Source organism: Danio aesculapii, chromosome 24, assembly GCF_903798145.1.
Source record: "Danio aesculapii chromosome 24, fDanAes4.1, whole genome shotgun sequence".
NCBI classification, from domain to species: Eukaryota; Metazoa; Chordata; class Actinopteri; order Cypriniformes; family Danionidae; genus Danio; species Danio aesculapii.
Genome location: NC_079458.1, coordinates 13273695 through 13299682, shown reverse-complemented (window position 1 = coordinate 13299682; position 25988 = coordinate 13273695). Strand labels below are relative to the sequence as shown.

At 39.9% G+C, this 25988-nt stretch overlaps 1 protein-coding gene across 1 annotated transcript in view; it reads left to right on the top strand.

The window, feature by feature from the left end:
• The window catches only part of arhgap29a (Rho GTPase activating protein 29a), a 114512-nt gene that overhangs the window by 1159 nt on the left and 87365 nt on the right, over positions 1-25988 (top strand). Inside the window, 1 exon segment of the mRNA XM_056450429.1 lies at positions 3395-3771. Within this exon segment, the coding sequence (XP_056306404.1) occupies positions 3486-3771 (286 nt within the window). The 5' untranslated portion in view covers positions 3395-3485.

Below are 25988 nucleotides of genomic sequence, written 5' to 3'. Positions count from 1 at the left end.
TACAAAATTTCACCAAAATTGTATATATTTTTTGTTTCTTTTAATTTTTCGCTATTTTTGGAAAATTTTATTTAATATTTATCCCTAACATTTACATTTGGGGTACTCATTATTGAACCATTATTATTTGATATTTTGTTAGATTAACTCCAGATTTGGCTTTAGTACTGACTAAACTAATGTATATGCACAAATATAATATTGTAAAGCATCCTATAGAAAATATTAATTTAAATGAGAGATTTGTGGGGAGTGTACCCATATATGCTGAGCACTGTATATGTTTTAAATGATTAAATACATCTCGTTGACAATTGAGCAAAACCAAGTGGTTTGAAGGATTTTTACAAAGTATAAAAATCTAAATGTATAATTACTTTGTAATTTGAGCCTTCACTGTCATTCTTTTAATATGCCATCTAATGATTCTTGTTGTAAATACTGTATGCCTTACAATATTTTTGGTATGGTGTTTCTACACTGAATGGCATTTTAGCGTGTATCTTCTGTATATCATAGTAAAACTGTATAATAATATGAACTTTCTAATATGATTTAGGTATCTTTGACTTATCTTTTGGGTAACTTTTTGACTTTTGAATGTTTGTACAAAACCCGCTTTTGATTTTCTAAAAATAGATGTTTTGGACTGTAACTTACTCATCCTAATCTATTTTTATTTGTTTTGTCATCAGTTTTATTTGCATATCACAGTGTGTGCATTCTTCATAAGAAAAAAAGGCCAAAAATCCCAAAGATAAAAGCATTCTCAAAGCATTTTATCTCAAGGAAAGTAAAAACATTGTGATCAAAACAATAAAAATAATATTTTGACCAAATAATCTTGACTTTCATAAGTTTTGCTATACTTTACAGAATACACACACAAGAATCATTCTGAATTATTATACTTTGCTACTATCCTTGAAATCACTAAAAATGTAGACAAAATTGTATGATCCCTTATTATTTAGCATATGAAAATAATAATATTTTGATAACAAGTCAGAATAAATATTTAGTCCCATTTTTACTAAAATGTATTCATTGCACTGAATGACGATGGAACATAACTTCTCCCACATTTCAACATTTTGCAAAAGTCATCTCAAACATTAGACACTTTATTCGCATACGCTCTCTATGCTTATCATGCCTAATTCACACTACAGAATTTTAAGCCTGATTTGAACCTGATTTGCAAGTTAGCAAGCTTGCAGATAGATTGAGATGTGATCATGGTAAAACCAGCATGTGATTGACGCTCTGCAGTCTTACTTGAAACTACTGAGTGACACATCAAAGACGGTCGCTTGCGCATTGCCACACCTCGCAAACAAAAATCCAATATCAAGCATGTTAAATATTCTGGACTATTCGGCTGACTCAACCCCATTTGGGGTCAGATGTAGTAATAAGCAACAGCCAATGAGAAAGCAAGTCATTGTTTTCACGCACTCAACAGAAATGTCAGTGATTGGCCAGAAGAGTCATCAAAGCACTCACTTCAACCTGTGGTTATACGTATACGAGAGCATATGAAAACCACATCTATCAGCAGAACTGTGTAGATATATGAGCTTCTGATGGATCAGCTGATAGACATAGCTTTCAAACGCTCTCTTGAGAATGCTTCGAGAGAGATTTCAAAAGCTGTGTGTCAATGATGTCATCATCACATAGGCAGCCAATAGTGTTCTGCTCTTTCTGACTGCTATGGCCTGATCATTTAATTAGCTGAGTTGTGATGTAATGGGCAGAGTTGTTGTGTGACAGAGTTGTTGTTATAGTGTGTGACCCCATCTTGTGGATCATTTGTGTCGCACAGTGAGAACACCATTTATATAACTACTAGAATTACTATAGTGGTCATTCTGACCGTTCTCATATAAGACGTAATACTGTCATGTCATATTTACATTTAAAGCTTCTATTGACATATTAAAATAAGCTTTGAATGTCGTCATATTTAATGAAGTCGACTAGTTACTCTAAAAAATACGACTGCTTTCATTTTCACTTTCACAAGCAGAGGAGAAGGCTTTTTCGCAGCACTGAATACACTGTTTTGAAAGACATATCTGAAGTAGGCATGGGCCGGTATAAAATTCTGACGGTATGATAACCTTGGGTAAAAATATCATGGTTCCACGATAACACGGTATTGTAATTACTGCTCTAATATATTTTATTTTTTAAACGTCAGGGTAAAAAACATCAACATTTTCCCCATTGAATATGGTATTTATTTTTTTCACATTTAAAATATTTTTAAACAATAAGTGTCAGGCTAAATAATTAATAATTATTAATTATTATAATAATAATAATTATAATAATTAATAATTATCATTATTAATAATAATTATATAAATTATTGACTTCTGCTGTCTTAATTAGTTTCAAAAACACTGATTTTTTTTCAAATTGTAAAGGTATCTTTAAATATCTTTCTTTCTTTTGGATATAAAGTCATCGCTGTTCAGCTCTACAGCATGCTGGATGTTGATTTGTAACAGATTTGTTTTTCAGATGTTTCCTGAATGGACTGACCAGTAGCTTGTGATGTAGAGGGTCCTTTTGTACTGTTGCCCTAAAAAAACTCAATAAAATAGTTGTAAAATTAACAAAACTTACAAATACCATAGGAATGGTATAACAGAAAGTTTTAACGGCTTTGAAACCTTGACTTTTCAAAACCGTGGTAAACCTTGAAATCAGTTATAGTCCCATGCTTTATCTGAAGTAAAGTTATGTTTTTGCTAACAGAAAGTTATGTTTGCGTTAGCAGGAAGTTGCTAGGCAACAGAGGGATGTATAATCAAAGCCTCAGGCAATAGTTCAAGATAGAAATAGTCATAGTTCTTTTGTTTTGAAATTTTAATAACATAACATACACATACTCAGGAAAAGTCAGGTTATAAATATGTGGGTTTTATTTCAACAAAGTTATTAAGTTACAAAAATTAAAAACAATCAAAATGACTGCCTTAGTAGTTCTAGTGTTAAGACACAAAATCAAGTCATGAACGGCACAGCAAACTGCCGATGTTTAAAGTCATGTAGTGTGAACTAGGCTTTACTGAAATCAAACTCTTCCAAAACCTCAAGTCACAGTCACATTATGCCTTTAAAATCCCTGTAACTTATATCCCTTTCACAAAATATATCCCACCATATCCCATTTGGTTCGTTTGAGGGTTTCTTTCATTTGAGATGTAAATCGCCGTTGAGGCTCAGTGAAGGCTAAAGCAATTTGGTGTGTAAGACATCCCTATTAGAGCCCGTCTTAAATTTCTCCCTTGTGCATGTGTGATAAAGTCTAGCAAATAGAAGTGTTCTTGTCTTCAAACATTGGAGGTTTAACCATACGTTGCGTCCATTGTGCACACAGGACCCGCTGTCATTGGTAAGGAAACTCTTGGAATTTGAGAATCTCCAGGGATCGTTGTTCTGGGACCTTTTTCAAGCTGGCCGCGGCTGGGATGTTTGCTGCTGGGATGCTACAGCAGAGCAGCGGAGGACTGAACAAGCGATCGCTGGGAATGGCACGTATTCCCGATTCTCGCTTTTTCCCTCTTTCCTCGGGCTCGGGGTCGTGGGGTTTGAGCCGGAATGTGAAGAGCGGCTCTTTGAGCTCCATCAGCTCCGGGTCGGACAATATGGACAATATGATGGGAGCCGATCCTGACTACATCATGCAACTGGTCAATGATGTCAGGAGGTTTGCAGATGTTCTTCTCCACCTTAAAGAGGCATTTAACACCAAAGGTAAGGTGAAATGAGTTTGTCGCTGTCAGAGTTTCAGACTGTTGTGGTCAAAGCTGGCCTTGGGTTCATGGTCATTAACCTCGCTTTATCTTTCATCAACAGTGTGAGTTCCTCCAACAATGGCACCGATGTTAAATAAATATAAAACCTTAGTCGGAAATGACTTTGTCTTTATTTAGAAAGGTTAGCAGTTTAGTATTTGTAATTTGTCTTGAGCCAAAGAAAAGACATTCAAGCTGTTTTTAATGAAATATGTGGTAACAGTTTGCAGTGAGGTTGTCTTAGTTAAAAATGAACAGTGCATTTATTACAGTATTTATTCAAGTTTGTTAAGAAACAAGTGTTACCAAATAGGATATAAAACTTAAATGTAAAGCAAAATTTCTAAAATATACTAGGGATGCACGATACCATTTTTTGGAACCAATTCGATCTCGATACCAAAATTCCAAGTATCAATCGATACAGATCAGATCCCGATACTGTGTCATTTTTTTTTTGTTTGTTTGTTTTTCTAAGCATAATACAGTTTCGATAGCTCTGGTGCTAAACTCAAATAATACATCGTCTTTAGTAAAAATAACAGACCTATAGGCTGTTACATGACAGACCGCACAATCTAAATAAAAACATGACTGTAAACTAAGCTACATTATTTGAGTATTGATTGTGACATTGATCTGTTGTGGTCAAACTTATGTTTCCTTTTTAAGGTTAGGATTTTTCTTTGTAATCTGTAATAGGCTACCACTATTGACATTAATCGTTGGCAAAATAACCAGCCTTTTAGCCAAGCCTGATATTTTCCGGCAGGTTTGACGCAGACTAAACTAAACTGTCTGAGGCCAGTTTTACTTAATAATCCCTCGCCATATCTCGCCATGAGTGAGGCGGAGAAAGTTCAAAACAAGGACCGCTTATATGCGTCAGCAGCAAAACACAAACTGATCTGTTAAATAAAATGTTGATATACATAAAATTACAGTGAAATATTCACAGTTTCAGAGTAGCCTATAATAGGCTAATCATTTTCTGTTAATGACAATCCATATTGCGCCTGTCAGTTTCAATTTTATTTATTGAATCAACTATTTTGATCACAATGAGCCAGGCTTTACAAACTATTCGCAGCCCTTTAAGTATTACCCTCAGAGGAATAAACTCAGTTGGAAGGATGAGAGAACAGAAACTCATTGTGAGAATAATCTTACGGAGCTGTGCACATCGCATCTGCACAGCCAGCACATGAACGAATCGATTGATGCATCGGAGACATAGTGCGCATCCCTCCGGTATCTGCGGTCACTTCCAAAACAGCAGCTCAAAGTAAAAAAATCAGTGCAGTAAGGATCTGTCCAATGTATTATTGAGCCTTTTCTAATTAAACATTTCAGGCCTACTGTGTGTGTGAAGATCAGGTAATAACCCTCTCTACTGCGATATGCTGATCTATATTACAGACACAGTGCAACATAATTTAGAAACAGCAATGAACTCCTTGTTTCAGGTCAAAATGAACCCATTTAATGTAAAACTAAATCCATTTCTCCACTGATTATTTAAACTAACAGGAACTTGGAGAAAGTTTCTCGTGTTGTCATTAACCCAACACGCAGTTTGAGTTGTGAATGAATGGAGAATGATTGACAGGCTCAGCGGCAGGAAGCGCTGAAGTGAACATGAATTTAACCACGTGAATATTCATCTGTATTTCACATTAAACTATACAATGGCTTCAGAACATGTGGGATGAGGTGGGGCTACATATAAGTTTCTAGTGCCTTATAATAGGCTACCTTCATGGCTTAGTTGGCTTATAAACAGAATATAGCGCACAAAAATATAGCAAAAATATGTGGTATCGAACCATTATCCGATCCAAGTATTGGAATCGGTGCATCCCTAATATATACTAGTTTTGTAGATGTGTTATGTTTGTTATAATATATAATCATTATCTTATGTATATGCAATCAATGGATTATCCACTTCACAATGGTCAGTTAATTGCCTTTGTGTTGTGCATTTTATATCTGTTAATCAGCAAGCCGTTGTAGAGAAGTTAAAACTATTGCTCTTTGCAGCTCAATATTGGACCAAATCATCATCAGTTATATTACGACAGTTTAGATCAATCCACTTTGAATCAGTCACAGGCAAATATAAAGAATGTGGGCGTGAGATGGACTGTGTGTGAGTGTCTAATGACAAGGACATATCTAATAGCTCATTATAACATGTATCTACCTCTTCGCAAATATTTTTGACCATATTTGCGAGTTGGTTGATCATTTGCTCGACAAGGGCATATCTAATAGGTCATTATAACATGTATATGTGATAACATGTATCTATCTCTTCGCAAATATTTTTGACCATATTTGCGAATTGGTTGATCGTCTGCTCGACAAGGGCATATCTAATAGCTCATTATAACATGTATATGTGATAACATGTATCTATCTCTTTGCAAATATTTTTGACCATATTTGCGAATTGGTTGATCATCTGCTCGACAAGGGCATATCTAATAGCTCATTATAACATGTATATGTGATAACATGTATCTATCTCTTCGCAAATATTTTTGACCATATTTGCGAATTGGTTGATCGTCTGCTCGACAAGGGCATATCTAATAGCTCATTATAACATGTATATGTGATAACATGTATCTATCTCTTTGCAAATATTTTTGACCATATTTGCGAGTTGGTTGATCATCTGCTCGACAAGGGCATATCTAATAGCTCATTATAACATGTATATGTGATAACATGTATCTATCTCTTTGCAAATATTTTTGACCATATTTGCGAGTTGGTTGATCATCATCTGCTCCCTGGTGAAGCACAAGTTGGTGTAATTGAGAATTGACAAAGTAATGAAGGCTCCGGAACCTGTCATTGAGTTACTATGCTTGCTACTAATGTTTAAGGGAAGTGCATTTATTTTGAATGGTAATTAAAAATGACTGGAACTACCTGTGCATTAAATAATTTTAGTGCATACTTTCCAGCCAATCAGAATCAAGAATTTAACAGCAATAGAATAGTAAATTGCTAAAATGTTAATAATAAATGACAAATCTATTAATAATAGAATAATAATAATAATACATTAATAAACGTTATTATTATTATTATTATTATTATTATTATTATTATTATTATCATCATCATCATTATTATTATATTATTATTATTATTATTATTATTATTATTATTATCATCATCATCATTATCATCATCATCATAATCATCATCATCATCATTATTATAATATTATTATTATTATTATTATTATTATTATCATCATCATCATTATTATATTATTATTATTATTATTATTATTATCATCATCATCATCATTATCATCATCATCATAATCATCATCATCATCATCATTATTATTATATTATTATTATTATTATTATTATTATTATTATTATTATTATTATCATCATCATTATTATTATATTATTATTATTATTATTATCATCATCATTATCATCATCATCATAATCATCATCATCATCATTATATTATTATTATTATTATTATTATTATTATTATTATCATCATCATCATCATCATCATCATCATTATCATCATCATCATAATCATCATCATCATCATTATTATTATATTATTATTATTATTATTATTATCATCATCATTATTATTATATTATTATTATTATTATTATTATCATCATCATCATCATCATAATCATCATCATCATCATTATATTATTATTATTATTATTATTATTATTATCATCATCATCATTATTATTATATTATTATTATTATTATCATCATCATCATCATCATCATAATCATCATTATTATTATTATTATTATCATAATTATTAAATTATTATCATCATCATCATCATCATTATTATTATTATTATTTAATTTTTTATTATTATTATTACTATCATGTCTCTGATATTAAAACATGTTTCCAGGTCACTCCTTTATCAACAATTGGTCAGGCGAACAGATGATCCCACCTAAAACTTGTGCTATTGGTTGATCCAGTGTTGTAATATATAAAGCCAAAGTCAAAGTAATGTATTGTAAATGTTAAGGGAATCAGTAATGGCTTAATTACCAACATGATTTACTGTATATGTGAAATAATCACATCTTCCTTACGAATGGGAATATTTAATCAAATAATCCTTCTATTGTCAGTAAGCCTTTCTTCTATACTCCGTAATCTTAAATGAAGTGTATTAAAACAGAAAGAAATGTTTTTATAATCGAGCAGTGAATGTAGATTAACGGGATGATTGCTCTTGCATGTGCGATTACTGCATTCCCAAGGCAGTGGTGTTTGAGTCCGTTTGGACGGGATCCAATGCGCTAATCCTTGCCTTTGCTTCAGTCAGGAGGGCCGGCTCTGTGTGTGTGTATATGTGGTGGGGGGTGTTTCCAGCCTCCCATTGTGTCTGTGCCATGTTGTCCAGGGTCTGTAGGAATCTCTTCTTTTGTTCGACGGGGTGATGGAGGGTCCTTGACCCCAGCTGGGTAGCAGAGTAACTCTGAGAACTGCCAGTGTGTGACCACTGCTTTTGGCCTCCAGGTCTCTCCTTCCTGCAGCTTTGGGTTTTGAGCTGCAGGAGAGGCAGTTCAGTTCAAATCATGTTTATTCGTATAGTGATTTTTAATGATGCAAATCTTTTTAAAAGCAGCTTTACAGAAAGAAAGCTTGATTCTATTTAACAATTAAAGGCAGTGTGGTTATTATCTAACGAATAGCTGATGATGGGGCTGTTGAATTATTGGACAAATGATGCACACCTGAGGTGGTGATGCTGTATTTCAAGACATTTGTCAGGTTTTTGTCCTCTAGTTTCTTACACATCTCATCCAAAGTCTTCTGTTTGGATTTAATTCGATTTTTTAACTGTTGTCAAAGACTATAGAATACACGAGACATGTCACTCCTATAGTTTTGAATGGGGAAACATGTAATGGTCAGTATGGACAATGAAGCCCCACCTGCTACAGGAGCCAACCGTCCATCACTATAGACCAGGGGTTGGGAACCTTTTTTTCTGCAAAGATCCATTTCAGATTTTTTTTATCAAATGCATTTTTTTAAAGAGCCATTGGGGGTGTGTGTAAATAACAAAATCTTCTTTTTATATTTTGTTTATTTATTATAAACAAAAATAATAGAATTTTATAGAATTTTTTTTTCTTTTTGCCCCTCGCCACTCGTGAATGAATTGGTGTCACAATTCAAGTTAAACCACAGGGCCACACATTAGCTTTAGTTTTTATTTATTTTGCTGTAAAAATGTGATATAAAGGGATCTGCAATTGTATTTTCAATAGGAAACTGATTTCTAGTCACAGTTATGATTTTTTAAAACTTTAAAATATTATTGAAGAGAGACAGCTGGAGAGCCACATATTTTTGGTGAAAGAGCCACATGTGGCTCCCGAGCCATAGGTTCCCTACCCCTGCTATAGACTGATGTTTCTCCTGGGAAGAAGCCCGCACCACACGTGTGCTTTTACAACAGTTTTGTGGTCAACAAATGCACTGGAATCTCAGTGAATACTTGCTTCATAGACATAAGAAATATATCCAAAAAAATGTGAAAACTGTGCTTTTGAATGAACTAAGTGCACTTAACAACAAAGGTTTTTTGGTTTTGTAATCTGTATGGAACGAGCGCGAGATACAGTCCGACTCCCCACAAACTAGTAAACAAAGACAAAGAGTCGCTGTAATTTCTGCAGGAGATTCGCCATCAAGATCAAACGATTGTTTTTTTTTTTTTGTTTTAGGAAATATGTATTAGAAATAGTTTGCTATGTCCAATTAAATATGTATAAACAAATGGTGTATTTTGTGAAAACATTGTCTTTAGAGATATTTTAATCTAGATTTAAACTTGGACGATGGTTCTGAGCTAATACCATTTTATGGTGGGCTATTCCAGAGCTTTGGATCCAAGTGTGGAAATACACTACCTCCTTTAGTGGTCATTGCTAACCCAGATTCTACCGGAAGCCTTTCGTTTTTTTTTTTTGGAGCTTAAAAATGGGTGATAGAGTTAAAGGAGACTGGTCTAGTACACATGAACTAAACCATTTAAGGTTGAAGGTATGTAGCAGTATATTATAATCTAGTATAAAACGTAATAGGTAGTCAGTGAAATTAAGATAAAATGAGGGTGGTAATGACATATTTACTTGACCTGGCCTTAGCAGCTGCAATCAGAGTGTATCTTGTTTATTGAATAGTACGAACAACCAGCTAATATAGTGTTTTAACAACCCATCATCAACCCTTTCCCGCTTACTTAGTCATTCTCTATATGATTTAGCAGCTTCCATACATTTTTTGTTTAGACAACATAAATAGGCAGAACAATGTATTCAGTAGTACATTAACCATGCTGTTCATGCTGTTTACATCACCAGTATGGCCGCGCATATGGGTAACTTGACGAAATCATGACGTAAATGCAAACAAGTATACATTACAGTAAACCAGTTTTGAGGACATGAGTGCTTGAATTAGATTTTTGAACCATAAATAGACAGCATATACACTAAAATAATCACACTTTCCACCAACTTAAAACTGTTACACAACTTTATTAATTTAATAAAACTTTATTTTATTGACCTAATTAAATCTAAATCTAAAATATTTAATCTGCCCATGAACAAAATACAGCCACTCAAAGGTAAAATATGTTTTTTATAGACCATGATTAACTCATTGTATTATTTTAGTTCAACTTGAAATCAAAAATCAAGTAATGTGCTTTGGACTAAACTATAATAAATAAACATAACGTCAGGCTATGCTATTGCTAATTATTTTATTCCGAGAGCACCTTAACCTCAGTGAATAAAACCAAGACCCCTCTTCTCTCCTCCGCCTATAGGCATGGGCCGGTATAAGATTCTGACGGTATGATAACCTTGCTTAAAAATATCACGGTTTGACAGTATTGGGATGACTGCTCTAACATATATTCTTTTTAAATGTCTGGGTGAAAAACAACTTTTTTCTTCTATTTTGAAAACAATATATTTTATTTTGAGAAACATTTATGATATTTTGGAACAGTAAGCGTGTCAGGCTAAATGAATTAATGACTTCTGCTGTCTTCATTTGTTTCAAAAACAGATTTTTTTTTACAATTTAAAATGGCATCTTTTCTGCTGAAGATACTGTTGTCCTAAAATCTAACAAAAAAAAAAAAATCGTACACATACCTTAGGAACGATATGCAGAAAATACTCTAGCACTCTTTCTCTAGCACTAAATTGTCTGAGCACAAAAAAGTTACTTGTATAACTCACACTTCTTGTGTGTTGCCTCTTCTTGTTGTATTGCTGAATGCCTTCTCAGTTGTAAGTCGATTTGGACAAAAGCGTCTGCTGAATGACTAAATGTAAATGTTCAATAATGCTGTAAACTATCTGCTGGTGCTTTCAGTATGGTCGTAAATGCCTTGCAAAGGGGTAACAACAACAGTGGTGAAACTAAAGTTAGCAACACATAAACTGAGAGCACATAAACAGTGCATTTTTCCATATGGGTATTTTAAGAAAAACTAATGTTTTTACATAGAGTTTACTTAAAGGGTTCATTTTTTTGCTTTAAGGCAAATTGAATAAAACAGGTTATAATCAGAAACCATAATTTTTCACTTAACCTAATATAAAAATGTACTTTTTTGATAAACACAGTAGTTTCATGTTTTTCAGTGTACCCTACACCAGTTGTGCTTAGCACCTGGGCCGCGGACCGGTACCGGTTCGTGGATCAATCGATAGCGGGCCGCACAAGAAATCCTAAATTATTTTCATTTTATTTAATATCTGAGTCTGAACGATCTTTCATTTTGAATAATCTTTTATTTTGGAAATCTTTTTTTTTTTAATTGACCGTATTCTCTCACTTGAGTGCCAAAATTTAACCCACAAGCTAGCAAAATGAGTAAGAAACAGGCGTCTTTGGAACGCTTCTTTGGAAAGCCCAGTGAAGGACTCATGAACTGCCAAGGAATGGATCCGCATCCCATTTGTCAACAAATCAAGTGAATCCAGCATGTCTGTACAAGAAAAAGATCAACTTCTAGGGATCGCAAATGATGGTGGCCGTTCACATATCGTGTCTTTTTTCCACACTCAAGTTTGTTATTTATAATGGAGGCTTGTGGCATGTATGCGCAACGCGTGCAAGCCGATCGTGCTTTCAAAGCGCACCCATTTGAAAGCTTGAGTCATGTGACAAGAACTGACCGATCCGCTTCATATTTTGTATGGAGTATACACCACTCAATAGACTAATCATCTCAGACACACACTGCAGTGCTTTTTAATTTCCTCCATAAATAGAACTTGTATCAGAATTGCAGCAAGGTTTTGTCAGCTCATCCTCGGTTGATGGTCAACTAGCAATCTACGTATACGCCCACACCCCATCCCCCCCAAAGTTACATTACGGGGTCTAGTTCTAAAAATAACAGAAACTATTTGGGTAGTTTATTTCCAGGTTTTTGTACTGCAATTTAAAACAACAATACTAAAAATATATCACTTCAGACTATTACAAATTTCAATAAAAGTCAATTTTCGAATTTTTCAACATCAACATTTGTTGGAGAAAAAAGCAATGTCATAAATAAACAAACAAAAACATCACAAAATATGGAAAACTAATTTACTAATTTACAGATATTTTTTCACAGTAAAACTTGCCAATATTTTTTAAGTTGTAAGAAGGTTGTTTGATTTCCAAAAGTTAAGAGGTAGATCTCCTTCTCTGAGCAGTTATAAACTATGTGTCAGTCTGACATTGTTGTCATAGTTCTGACACTGTGGCACTTTACAAATCTGTGGAGTTTTTCCGTAGAGTGACCTTATTAAAGATGTGAAAAAAAGACGAGTGCCAAAGTGGTTGCACTTTTACAGAGGAAATGTTAACGGTTAAACTCCATGTGTAGCTTTAAAAAAAAAAAGATCCCTTTGTATTTCTGCCTTGGTGGCACATATCAGTGGGAATTATGTAAATAAGCTTAGTAACACACTAACATGTGAGTCATAGAGCAGCGCTTTTAGCCGTAATCGGCTGAAATTCAGCTAAATGCAGGCTAATTGGACAGGAAGCTGAATTTAGGACAGTGTGCTGAAAACTCAAGGGTATATTTCTGATCTAAAAGATTTAAAAGGCAAACGAATCTACTTTTAGACTGAATAAATGTTTGTGTTGTCAGTAAAATGCTTTGAGGACATTTGTGTAAAGCTGAGCAATGCAGATAAAAGTTTTATTTATTAAATATGTGAATTTATACTGTGAAAATATACACCAAAATTTTATTAAAAAACTATTAGATTGCATTTTATAGACGAGTACATTTTATTATTATTTTTAAAAATATTAATATATATGAAAATATATACACATGTATAATATATATATAGTCACACAATACTGTAACTGTAGGATGCTGGCAACAAAGTTGAGGATCCACGTGCAGGTTTTATTAACAATGAATAGTCGTACAGGCAACGGTTAAACACAGGGGTAAATGGGTACAGACAAATCCAAAGCGTAGTCAGGTCACAAGCAAATAGTCAATACAGGCAGCAGACAATGTAAACAAAAAACAAGGCAAGGGTCAAACACGGAAATACAAGACTAGAAAAATGCTTTGTAATGCTGCAGGGTATAACCAAACCGTGAACAAGACTCAGCAATGTGTGTGGAAATGAGAGGTGTCTTTATAGTCCAGGAAATGAATCAATGATTAGCTACAGCTGTGTGTCTCTGTGTGCGTGTCATCAGCAGAAAACCGGAACTGGTGTGTGTGACGTGCATGGCAGGATTTGTAGTCCATATGGTGATTGGATTGTAGTCCAAGTAAAAGTGAATGATTCCCAGCGATCTACAAGGCTGGATTGCTGCAAATTGTGACAAAGCGCTATAGGTAAATTGAATAAACTAAATTGGCCATAGTGTATGTGTGTGAATGAGTGTGTATGGATGTTTCCTAGTACCGGGTTGCAGCTGGAAGGGCAACCACTGTGTAAAACATATGCTGGATAAGTTGGTGGTTCATTCCGCTGTGGCGACCCCTGATGAATAAACGGACTAAGCAGAAGAAAAATGAATAAATAAATATTGATTAACCCCATACTTCCATGTATCAATAAAGTCTTCAAAATCTGATTCATCCCATCATATTTCATCCCCAGCAGCTGATTTATTCCCATATGGTACACGCGCCCCTTCAGATGTCCGTTTAAATGAAGAAATACTCCAGCTATCCATTCACAAGTGGCTCTGGAGTCTTGTTTACTCTGGCGTGTGTAGGAAATGAACATTATGAGGCCGGTATCAGGGTGATTAGTGCTCTGCATCAGCGCACATCTTCAAAGTGCTGATTGTTGGTGGTGAACAGGGTGGGGCTGAAGCCTAGCATAAAAGAGCTTGTTGGGAATGGGTCGCTCTACTGTGATTGAAAGTGATTTAGGTCTGTTGGGTTTATGGCTGTATTGTCTTTACGGTGCGTGGATGCAGTAAGACACCCCTCGTTTCTTGAAAGCTTTCAGGAAGAGCAACCGACTCTCTTTGTGACGGTGAAATATTTAGCCTGTTACTTTATTCTGATGCGCTGATGTGAGATTGACGTCCTTTGTTGCTCCATTTACACCAGTGCAATTTTGTTTTAAATTGCACAGCTTTTGCTATGGTTACGCCTGGCAAAAAAAAGCTGGGTTCTGCACTATTGTTTCATGTTGTCCCAACACAAATTCAATAAGTTAACTTAATTTTTTTAGAAATTTATTTTGGACATAAAAAATTAAGTTGTCCTACAAAAATTGTGTTTAATTTTTTGTAAGTTTTTAGATCTTTGAAAATTGAGATTTAGGAAATTTTGTTGACCCTGTTTTAGGCCCTGTTCACACGCACACAGTTAATTTCCTTATCTTCGTGGTTTGGACATTCCTTCACACACAAGCGCAATACTGAAAGCAAAACTTAAAAAAAATTTTTAAACAAAGGAGCAACATGGCCTTAAGGCGGATTTATACTTCTGCATCAAGTGCGTGCGTATGGCCCTTACTGTGCATGCCTCACATAGCCCTTGCTGTGGCTGACGCCAATGCACAGCGAAAGCTCTGTGATTGGTCTGCTTGGTGGTGGTGATGAGCATGGGCGGTGCTGAGAGCCGCTACCCCAGTGGAGCATTTGTTTAACATAAGCTCATCAAAATGTGGTCAAAATCAGGTGAGAGCTTTTCTTTTTCTGGATTGCTGTTTAAAATTGTCGGTTGGGTTTAGAGAAGTGAGTAGGCAGGTCATTCGGTGCTTTTAAAAATACTATTGATTTGGTTCAGGGAAGGAGGAAGGTGGGTCAGTCGATCGGTCAGTCAGTCAGTCAGTCAGTCAGTCAGTCATTCAGTCAGTCAACTGCGGCCTAGTGGATTTACACAAGAACAACAGGCACGAATGGCACTCACAAGAGATATTTGAGATCTCAAAAAGCATACACAGTTGACGCCAATAGCCTAGTGGTTAGCGCGTCGACACATAGCACCAAGGTGCTCACGGTGACCCGAGTTCAATTCCCGGCTCGAAGTCCTTGGCTGATCCTTCCCCTATCTCTGCTCCCCACACTTTCCTGTCTGTAAAATCTCCACTGTCCTATACCAATAAAGGTAAAAACCCCTAAAAAATAATTATAAAAAAAGTATACACAGCGGCCTCTGGTGGATTTGCGAAAACAAAAAGTGCAAAAAAAATGCAGCTCCTGGGACATATTTGGTGCTCTCCAGTAATGTATATAGAGGTACGTTTTCAGAATGAGCCTGAATTGGATTGTTTACAAGTGTGGAGTCCCGTGAAGTAGTTCCAAATGGAAACTTTTGTTTTGTAGCATGTCCGCCAGTTCCTACCTCTGAATGAGTGAGTTTTAATCACTTGTACATAAAGGTAGCGTCCAGAAAAAAACAAAACATCAGTGAAGAAACTCGACACAGAGGAACATAAAACCTCACTGCCAGCTAGCGTTTCAGAAGTGTTATTGCAGAACAACACAAACAGCGCGCAGAACTATAAATGCACGGCTATGTACAAGGCAGGCGCCGCTGGTCACGGCAATCACTCGACGCAGAAGTATAAATCAGCCTTAAGCCTAAAGATTCAAAACACAAACATTTGAAAACAGGTGTGCGGCTCTGCACTTCATTCACAGATTGGCTCTCCTGGATCATTGGATGTATACCCTTCTCTGATCCATCAATTCCCATCACATTATATTATGCTGTGTTTTGCTAAATTTGCATGACAAAAGAAACGGAGAAGGCAGAATGGACATAATTTTCAGTATTTTAAAATGACTCTGAATGACTGAAAATGAAGGAGTCCTTTGTTTGTTTGTTTGTTTGTTTGTTTGCCCATTATTAAAGTATGTTATTGTGTCTGAGCATCTCACACACACAATATATGTATAATTTATATTAAATATATATATAATATAAATAAATGTATATGTGTATAATTATATATTATTATAATAATTATAAAACTATATAATGCTATTATTATAGCATTGCTAACTTGACATCACAGCCTGCAGTTAAACAGACAAAGTGACACTGCACAGATCTAATTGTTGTACAGTCTGTGCTGCCAAATAATGATGCTTTACATGGATACTTGAACAAGTACAAAGCCTTGTTTCCATAAAAATATTTGTGGAGTAACATTTAGTTGCTAACATCAGCAAGTTAATAAATCAGTTGTGTTCATCCTGAATGAGGGATTTTTGTTTAGCTTTAAAATTGGATAGACTTTTATATGCCTACACTCAAACAAATATTTCTGCCGTTTGTTCTAACTACCTAATTAAAATGAGCTAAAACACCACAATTCTTGAGTTTATTGGAGTTTTTTGAGGGGTGACAGCTTAAATGTTTTATGTTCAATCAACTTAAAATTGTAAAAACCATTAAGTTAGCTTAAGCGATTTGTGTTGGGATGATGTGAAGGGGTAGTGTGGAAAACGTTTTTTTACAGTGTAGGCTACAAGACTTATGTTGTCTATAATGAATGAATGACAAAACAAAAAATTGGTGTTTTTTATTATTTATATATATGTATTTTCTTATTTTTGTCATGTTCTGAACATTGGTAAAAATTAAAAGATTTTGCTGCCAACGTTTACACACACTTTACAAAACACAATTTAATACTAGTAGTATGTAGTTTATAACAAATGCTCATAAAATAGTTTGTTTATTTATTTTTTTACATTTAGGGAAGGTATGTAAATGAGATTAAATGTCATACGGATCGAAATCATATATATATATATATATATATATATATATATATATATATATATATATATATATATATATGACAAAATATTTAATATAAAATAACATTAAATATATAATAATATGGTGGTATGGTGGCTCAGTGGTTAGCACTGTCACAGCAAGAAGGTCGCTGGTTCGAGTCCCGGCTGGGCCAGTTGGCATTTCTGTGTGGAGTTTGCATGTTCTCCACATGTTCACATGGGTTTCCTCCGGGTGCTCTGGTTTTCTGGACAGTCCAAAGACATGCGCTAAAAGTGAATTGAATAAGCTAAAATTGGCCATAGTGTATGAGTGTGAATGCAAGTGTGTATGGGTGTTTCCCAGTGTTTTCTCAAAAGAAAATGAATGAATGAATGAATGAATGAATGAATGAATGAATTGGCCGTAGTGTATGCGTGTGTGAATGTGAGAGTGTATCTGTGTTTCCTAGTACTCGATTGTGGCTGCGTAAAAACATATGCTGGAATAGTTGGCGGTTCATTTCACTGTGGCGACTCCTGATAAATAAGGGACTAAGCTGAAGGAAAATGAATATAATAATATTAAAAATAGTGATTTAAACTTTTATAGTGATTTTAATTGATTACATAAACTAATTAAAATAATCAGTTAAGAACGGTACATACTGAAATCATATAGCGGTTTTTATCTTTTTCTTTTCCTAATACTTGTTACATGTAGATGATTTGCTGCCAACTTAAACACGATTTTCTTTCTCTCAGCAATCTAAAACTTGTTTATAATGAATGCCAGTATAATTTGTGTTTGTTTTCAATAATTGTATATAGGCTACAATTTTGTGCTAGAATTTTACAGCTTCTTGTGTCTTCTGACTTGCATTTTTTTATTACATATATTATAATATATTACACATTACATTACTACATTACAGGACCAAAAAAATGCAAGTCAGAAGATATAATAAGCTGTAAAATTATAGCACAAAATCGAAGCCTATATACAATATTTATTTGAGAAATAATTGAGTAAATTTGAGATTTACTGAGAAATTCTAGCTCAAAACTGGAGCCTATAAACAATATTTTTCTGATATTGATCTACTGAAATCTCTTCTGAAGTGTAGTGCAAACACTACTATGCTGTATAAAATACTGTGTAAATGCAGTGTAAACAAACTCGTATTCCTCTAGCAAACTGGCAGCTTCTGGCAATGGCTTGACTTTCCCATGCAAGAATAGCAAGAACCTTGAGATCCCTCCTTAGGGAGTAGTGGTCTGCTATAGTAGGAATTCAGTCCATTTTTTCTATCTGAAGTCAAGCATGTCACCTTAAATGGCAATTATTGAACGGCAGCTTTCATAGATGGTGCAGTTAAGAGGCCGAGGCGGACCGATATATTTAATGAGCAACTTTTAATAGTCTTTATGGATTCAGATCTAGATAAAAACAAACAAAAAAAAAACATCTTTATGGTTTGTTTTCACATCGTTCCCAGTTATGAGGTCTAGACAGCTTCCATAAAGATGTCTTCACAATGAGAGGGATTTCTGAATTTCTTGAAGAGGTCGTGACCTTGCCCGGGGCCGGGGGCCACACATGATGGACATGTTGGTAATTGGATTGGATTATTTTGGGGGTCTGTGCTTGGTTGGGACGTAACTGGCAGTTTGGGCTGTAATCTTAGAGGTCAGTATTAAAGTGCTTAGTTTAGTGTGAGGGGTAGTTTTTTTAAGACCAAGAAACTTTGTAAATTGGATGTATACTGTTGGTAAGGGAAGGTCGAATGTATCTAAATGAGATCAAATGAAACAAAACATTTAATATAAAATGATAGTAATATTAAATAATATTAAATATAGACATTTAAAAATCGTTTATAGTCACTTTATAGTCATTTTCACTTATTAAATAAAGTAACTGAAACATTTTCATACAGTTAACAATGCAATATTATTATTTCAAAATGTGTTGTTAGAAAAAATATTAATAAAAATATATATCTATAAATTAAAATGTATATTACATGTATAAATGTATATACTTTTTTACTGATTATAACAACAATAGACTTTATAAATTTAGTATGTTTATTAGGGGTTGGAAAACGACCAGAATTACTTTACCGGTAGATTCAAAAAAGCGTTGTTCACACAGGCAAGAACGTTCCGGAATTTTTCCAGATAAGACCGTTCACACATCCGTTCCAAAATACTGGTAAATTCTGACATCATTAACCAGAAATGACCTCTAAACGGCTGCGCTTCTATTTGTAAACATAGAAAGGGTTGGGTTTTTGTTGATGGTACATAATGTGTGTGTGCGTGAAGCAACTGAAGCAGAGCTTGAAGGTAAACAAACAGCGGTTTATCATGAGCATTTTATCAATATTTTTTACACAGTTGGCATTAAGAAGAAACTTAGAATTGTCATCTGACTAACATCTAGCAGCTAAATGTGTCTGGAATAATATTCAAAGGCTTTTATTTACGTAAAAAGCGTGCATGTCTGAATGTTCTGATTGGCTGGAGTAGACGTCTCATGTCAGCGCGTTCTAATCGTGAACATGCTCTTTTCTGCAATTTTCCTTCTGCGTTTACACAGAGCAGCAATCTGGCAAATTACCGGTAATGTTCCAACTTCTCTTTCCGGAAAATTGCCAGAATGAATTTAGCGGAATTTTCAAAAAGGGCCTGTCACACATACAAACCTTATTGGAAAATTGCTGATAATTTTCCAGAAAGGTCTGTATGTGTGAAAGGGGCTAAAGTCGAGTCGACTAGTCCCTGGTGACGTCATCAATCAAACAAGATGCAAATGTTTTGCTGCATGCCACAATTTGCGATCTGTTATTATTTGTGATTATTATTGTTATTGCGATATGTGATTATTCCGTTAATAATGCAACATTAGCACCAGGGCTATTTTGTCTGCTAAATAAATGCAGTCAACACATTTATCACTGCACGAATGTAACAATAACAGAATTTTAGTGCAGAAATAATGCATACATGCTCAGCACGATTCATTTGAAGTTATTTATAACACAAAAGACAAATGCTAGGCTATAAGCCATATTACACTGTCAGAGACTTGCTCAGATTTTATTCTCACATACTGTTTTATTCTGAGATTGCTCCATATTTTACGGCTATAATGGTGCGCGCTGGAAAGCTGCTCAAAATATTGCTCAAGTTGGGTGTTTTTCACATTTACTGGCTCATCTTGGTTATCAGACATCTCCTCGCTGCACATCTTCACCGCATTCACCGACTATGATGTTTGCACATGCTATGCACATGCTATGCTATGAAGTCTGTCACACCTCCGCGGCTGCGCACTTCTCAGTTTCTGCACACTTCACGATTCATTCACAAACTATGGCTGTTTCTCATGAAAATCTTAATAAATGCATAAACACATTAAGGGTGTTTATTTGCTGAAATTCATATTAAAATTAGTTTTATTTATTTTGTATTGTGCGAAGGTCATGTGACCATCAGGAAGAACCAGGGAAGAACCCAGCTTCCCCTTCGGATGGGGAACTCCAATACTATGTGGAAACTTCCACTATGGGGATTTCGTCAGAATCCAATTATCTGAAAGAGTATAAAAACGGGCCAATGAAATGCCAATGAGTTGGCAGCGTCAGCGTGCACAGCTGGCGTCAATGACAATCAGTCATGCTATAAAGACGCAGCGAGTGCCATGCTCGACATCCTTTCGCTTTCAGAGCCTTTCGCGAGTTTCTGAGAGAGTTACTGAGGGTTTCTCCAAGCTGTACTGCAGAGAGAGTTCGAGACGCAGTTTTCCCGGTCCAGAGCGTGTATACGCATCGGCAGTCGGTCGAGCTGGGTTCTTCGCCCTTGCCTGGCGTTCTTAAACAAGTTTCCTAAAAGAGCAACACGGCCGAGCAGCGCGTCTTTTTAAAGATGTCGTTCCGACCGTGCGTTTCTGGATGTGGTGGTTCCCTGTCCCCGGATGATGGGCACGAGCACTGTGTGGCATGTCTGGGGGTCCAGCACGTCAATGCGGTGCTCGCGGGCAGTTCATGCCGTCATTGCGACGTCATGTCTGTTGCGCAGCTAAGATCGCGGCTCGCCCTTGCAAAAGGGCGACCCACCCCAGTTGTCCCCCGCTCTGCGGTTGGCACTCGGGCAGATCTGAGGGTCACAGTAGGAGTAAATCCGCCGCCCTCGGGCTCGCGGACCTCCCACTCCTCAGCGCGCTCCATCCAAGCTTTGAGCGAGAGAAGCGCTCCATCCTCAGGGATGGTCGCCCTCTCGCTTGATGACACCGAGGACCAGATGTCCATCATTGCATCGGAGGGTGGGCTATCACTATCCGACGAGGATCCGGACCCGCTCCCTCCCTCTGGGGTGGCGAGCGCGGTCACGGATCCAGAAGCGGATATGCTAGCCGTGCTTTCTCGGGCTGCTTCGGCCGTGGGGTTGGAGATGGTTTATCCCCCAGCTCCGCGGCCGGACCGACTAGATGGGTGCTACGTGGAGGATGCTAAGAGGGCGAAGCCTTCTAGACCTCCCGTCCCCTTCTTCCCGGAAGTGCACAGTAGGCTCACGCAGTCTTGGAGGGCACCTTTCTCTGCCCGATCTGCGTGCGCCTCCGCCCTCACCACGCTCGATGGTGGAGCAGCCAGGGGGTATGAGGCGATTCCTCAGATCGAGCGCGCCATTGCGGTCAATTTATGTCCGCGTGGCGCCTCTTCCTGGCGGGGTCCGCCTCAGCTCCCGTCCAAAGCATGCAGGTCTTCTGCCTCCCTCGGAGCCAGAGCCTACAAAGCTGCGGGCCAGGCTGCTTCCGCCTTGCACGCTATGGCCACCTACCAGCGCTACCAAGCGCAGGCGCTGGCCCAGCTGCACGAGGGTGGTTCCGACCCAGGCCTGCTCCATGAGCTTCGCACCGCAACTGACTATGCTCTGCGTACCACCAAGTCAGCGGCGTGTGCCCTGGGAAGGTCGATGGCCACACTAGTGGTCCAGGAACGCCACCTCTGGCTTAACCTGGCAGATATGCGCGAAGTTGACAAAGTTCGCTTTCTTGACTCGCCCATATCCCAGGCTGGCCTGTTCGGCGACACCGTGGGTGAATTCACCCAGGAGTTCACCGCGGTGAGAGAGCAGTCGGATGCGATGGGCAAAGTCATCTATCGGCGGGTACGTAAGACCGCTCCCCCCGCCGAGCCATCCACCTCCGCTGCTCCTCGCCGAGGGCGCCCGCCTGCGGCTTCAAGACCTGCTCCGGTGCCCCCGCCCGCGCCTCCGGCCAAGCGGCCGCGCCGAGCATCCCGCAGGCAGCCAGCGCCCCCGCCCCAGGGCGCCGTTAAGTCCGGTAAACGGACCGCGAAGCGTCCCTGAGATGGGCCATCCGGAGAAGAGAGAACTTGCTCTTTCCCCGGTGGGGGGCCGGGCTCAACAAATAACATCAAAGGCGTTTTTCAACGCCACTCAAAACCCAATGAAAGACCTTTTTTCTCCTTCCCCGGATGTGACAGCCCGAACACTGCCAGTCTGGGACGCTATGCCTTCCAGCTCGCAGGATCGGTGCATTTCGCCAAGGGCTCACGGAGCGCAAGAGAACTGTCTCCTTTCTCTCCCCCTCTCAGCCCCTCCTCTGGAGTTTGGGTGCGAGACGAGAGCGAGTCTCTCGTCTCCTGCTCTCCCGTGGGACCCCAGCGCTTCCCGGGCAAGCCCACTCACTCCACGCTGCCCCACCACTGGCACGTCAGCGATCGCGCGGGGGGGCCACTTGCGAGGGCGCTGCCTGCCTGGTTAGCGCGGGCCAGCCCATCGCGGTGGCTCAGCCGTACGATCAGACTCGGCTATGCGATTCAGTTCGCGAAACGGCCTCCCAGGTTCACGGGCGTATATTACACCAGGGTCAGCCCTGCGTCCGCCCCTGTCTTGCGAGGGGAGATTGCTGTCCTCCTGGCGAAGGATGCAATCGAGCCGGTCCCTCCAGCCGAGATGGAGAGCGGGTTCTACAGCCCGTACTTCATCGTGCCCAAAAAGAGCGGTGGGCTACGGCCAATCCTAGATCTGCGCGTTCTGAACCGCTGCCTTCACAAGCTGCGCTTCACAATGCTTACGCAGAAGCGCATCATCCGATGCGTCCGTCCTCAGGATTGGTTTGCAGCAATAGATCTGAAGGACGCGTATTTCCATATCTCCATACTTCCACGCCACCGGCAGTTTCTGCGGTTTGCGTTCGAAGGTCGAGCATGGCAGTACAAGGTCCTCCCTTTCGGGCTCTCTCTGTCTCCGCGGGTCTTCACCAAGCTCGCGGAGGGTGCCCTCGCGCCCCTTCGGCTCGCGGGCATCCGCATACTCAACTATCTCGACGACTGGCTGATTTTAGCCCACACTCGGGAGCAGTTGATTGTGCACAGAGACAAGGTGCTCCGGCACCTCCACCTGTTGGGGTTTCAGGTCAACCGAGAAAAGAGCAGGCTCGCCCCCGTGCAGAGCATCTCCTTTCTCGGGCTGGAGCTGGACTCGATCACTATGGAGGCGCGCCTCTCACGGGAGCGCGCCGAGGTAATGCTGAACTGTCTGAGAGAGTTCGACAGGAAAAGAGTGGTCCCCCTGAAATTATTTCAGAGGCTCCTGGGGCATATGGCATCCGCAGCCGCGGTCACGCCGCTCGGATTGCTCCATATGAGACCACTACAGCATTGGCTTCACGATCGGGTCCCCAGACGCGCATGGCACGCGGGCACACACCGAGTGACTGTCACTGCGCTGTGTCGCCGCGCCCTCACCCCCTGGAGGGACCCCTCCTTCCTACGGGCCGGAGTGCCCTTAGGTCAGGCGTCCAGGCATGTTGTCGTTTCGACAGATGCTTCCAGTACGGGTTGGGGGGCCGTGTGTCGCGGGCATGCTGCTGCGGACCTTTGGAAGGGAACCCAGCTGCATTGGCATATCAACTGCCTGGAGCTGTTGGCAGTGTTTCTCGCCCTGCGCCGCTTTTTACCGGTGCTGAGGGGGCAACACGTGCTGGTCAGGACGGACAGCACGGCGACGGTAGCGTATATCAACCGTATGGGGGGTATACGCTCCCGCCGCATGTCTCAGCTCGCTCGCCGTCTGCTCCTCTGGAGTCATACGCGGTTGAAGTCACTGCGTGCTGTTCACATTCCGGGCGGGCTCAACCGTGCGGCCGACGGGCTCTCACGGCAGCTCCTTACCCCGGGAGAATGGCGGCTCCACCCCGAGTCTGTTCAGCTGATATGGGCGCGCTTCGGGGAAGCCCAGGTCGACCTGTTTGCTTCCGCCGAGAACGCTCATTGCCAGTGGTTTTTTTCCCTGACCGAGGGCTCCCTCGGCACGGATGCACTGGCCCACAGCTGGCCTCGGGGCATGCGCAAATATGCGTTTCCCCCAGTGAGCCTACTCGCGCAGTTACTGTGCAAGGTCAGGGAGGACGAGGAGCAGGTTTTGCTAGTTGCGCCTCTCTGGCCCAACCGGACCTGGTTATCAGAACTCTCCCTCCTCGCGACGGCCCCTCCCTGGCGGATCCCGTTGAGAGAGAACCTACTCTCTCAGGGACAGGGCACCATCTGGCACCCTCGCCCAGATCTGTGGAACCTCCACGTGTGGTCCCTAGACGCATCGAGGAAGACTTAGGTAACCTACCGTTGGCGGTGGTTAATACCATCACTCAGGCTAGAGCACCCTCTACGAGGCATGCCTACGCCCTGAAGTGGAGTCTATTCACTGAGTGGTGCGCTTCTCGCCGAGAAGACCCCCGATCTTGCCAGATCAGTGTCGTGCTTTCTTTCCTTCAGGACAGGTTGGAGCGGAGGCTGTCGCCCTCCACACTGAAGGTTTACGTGGCCGCCATCTCCGCTCATCATGATGCGGTGGATGGCGGCACCGTGGGGAGGCATAACCTCATCATCCGGTTCCTCAGAGGTGCGAGGCGGATGTTTCCACCCCGCCCCCCTCTCATGCCCTCTTGGGATCTCGCGGCAGTGCTAACGAGCCTACGTGGGGATCCCTTCGAGCCACTTGACTCAGTATCCTTGAGATTTCTGTCCTTGAAGACAGCTCTGCTGGTCGCGTTGGCATCGATTAAGAGGGTTGGGGACCTGGAGGCATTTTCGGTCAGTGACTCGTGCCTAGAATTCGGGCCGGCCTACTCTCACGTTATCCTGAGACCCCGGCCCGGCTATGTGCCCAAGGTTCCTACCACGCCGTTTAAGGATCAGGTAGTGAGCCTGCAAGCGCTGCCCGCGGAGGAGGCAGACCCAACCCTTTCATTATTGTGTCCTGTTCGCGCTTTGCGAGTGTATGTGGACCGCACTCAGAGCTTTAGATCCTCTGACCAGCTCTTTGTCTGTTACGGTGGTCGGCAGAAGGGAAGTGCCGTATCTAAACAGAGGTTGGCCCACTGGATAGTGGATGCCATCTCCCTCGCTTATCAGAGCCAGGGTGAGCCGTGTCCCCCGGGGGTGAGAGCGCACTCCACTCGGAGCATCGCATCCTCCTGGGCGTTAGCACGTGGCGCCTCTCTAACGGACATTTGTAGAGCTGCGGGTTGGGTGACACCTAATACATTTGCAAGGTTTTACAATCTGCGAGTGGAGCCGGTTTCCTCAAGGGTATTAGGTAACCCTTGGTGATTGAGGAAACAATTCGGTTGAGGTGTCGAAATACGCTTGCTGCGCCTTTTTTCCCTAACCCGGAGATACGTGCGCCTTTTCAGTTCTGTTCCCCATTTGGCGAACCCTGCAGAGTTCCTCCGAGGCCCCCAGCATTTGACTCAGCGATGGAGTCAGGTGTTGGCCCGTTACGTTGTTGGCATGCCCGCTGGTCAGCCCGCGTTCTGGGTATAGGTGCCTGCTATGCGTGATCCCCGCTGGC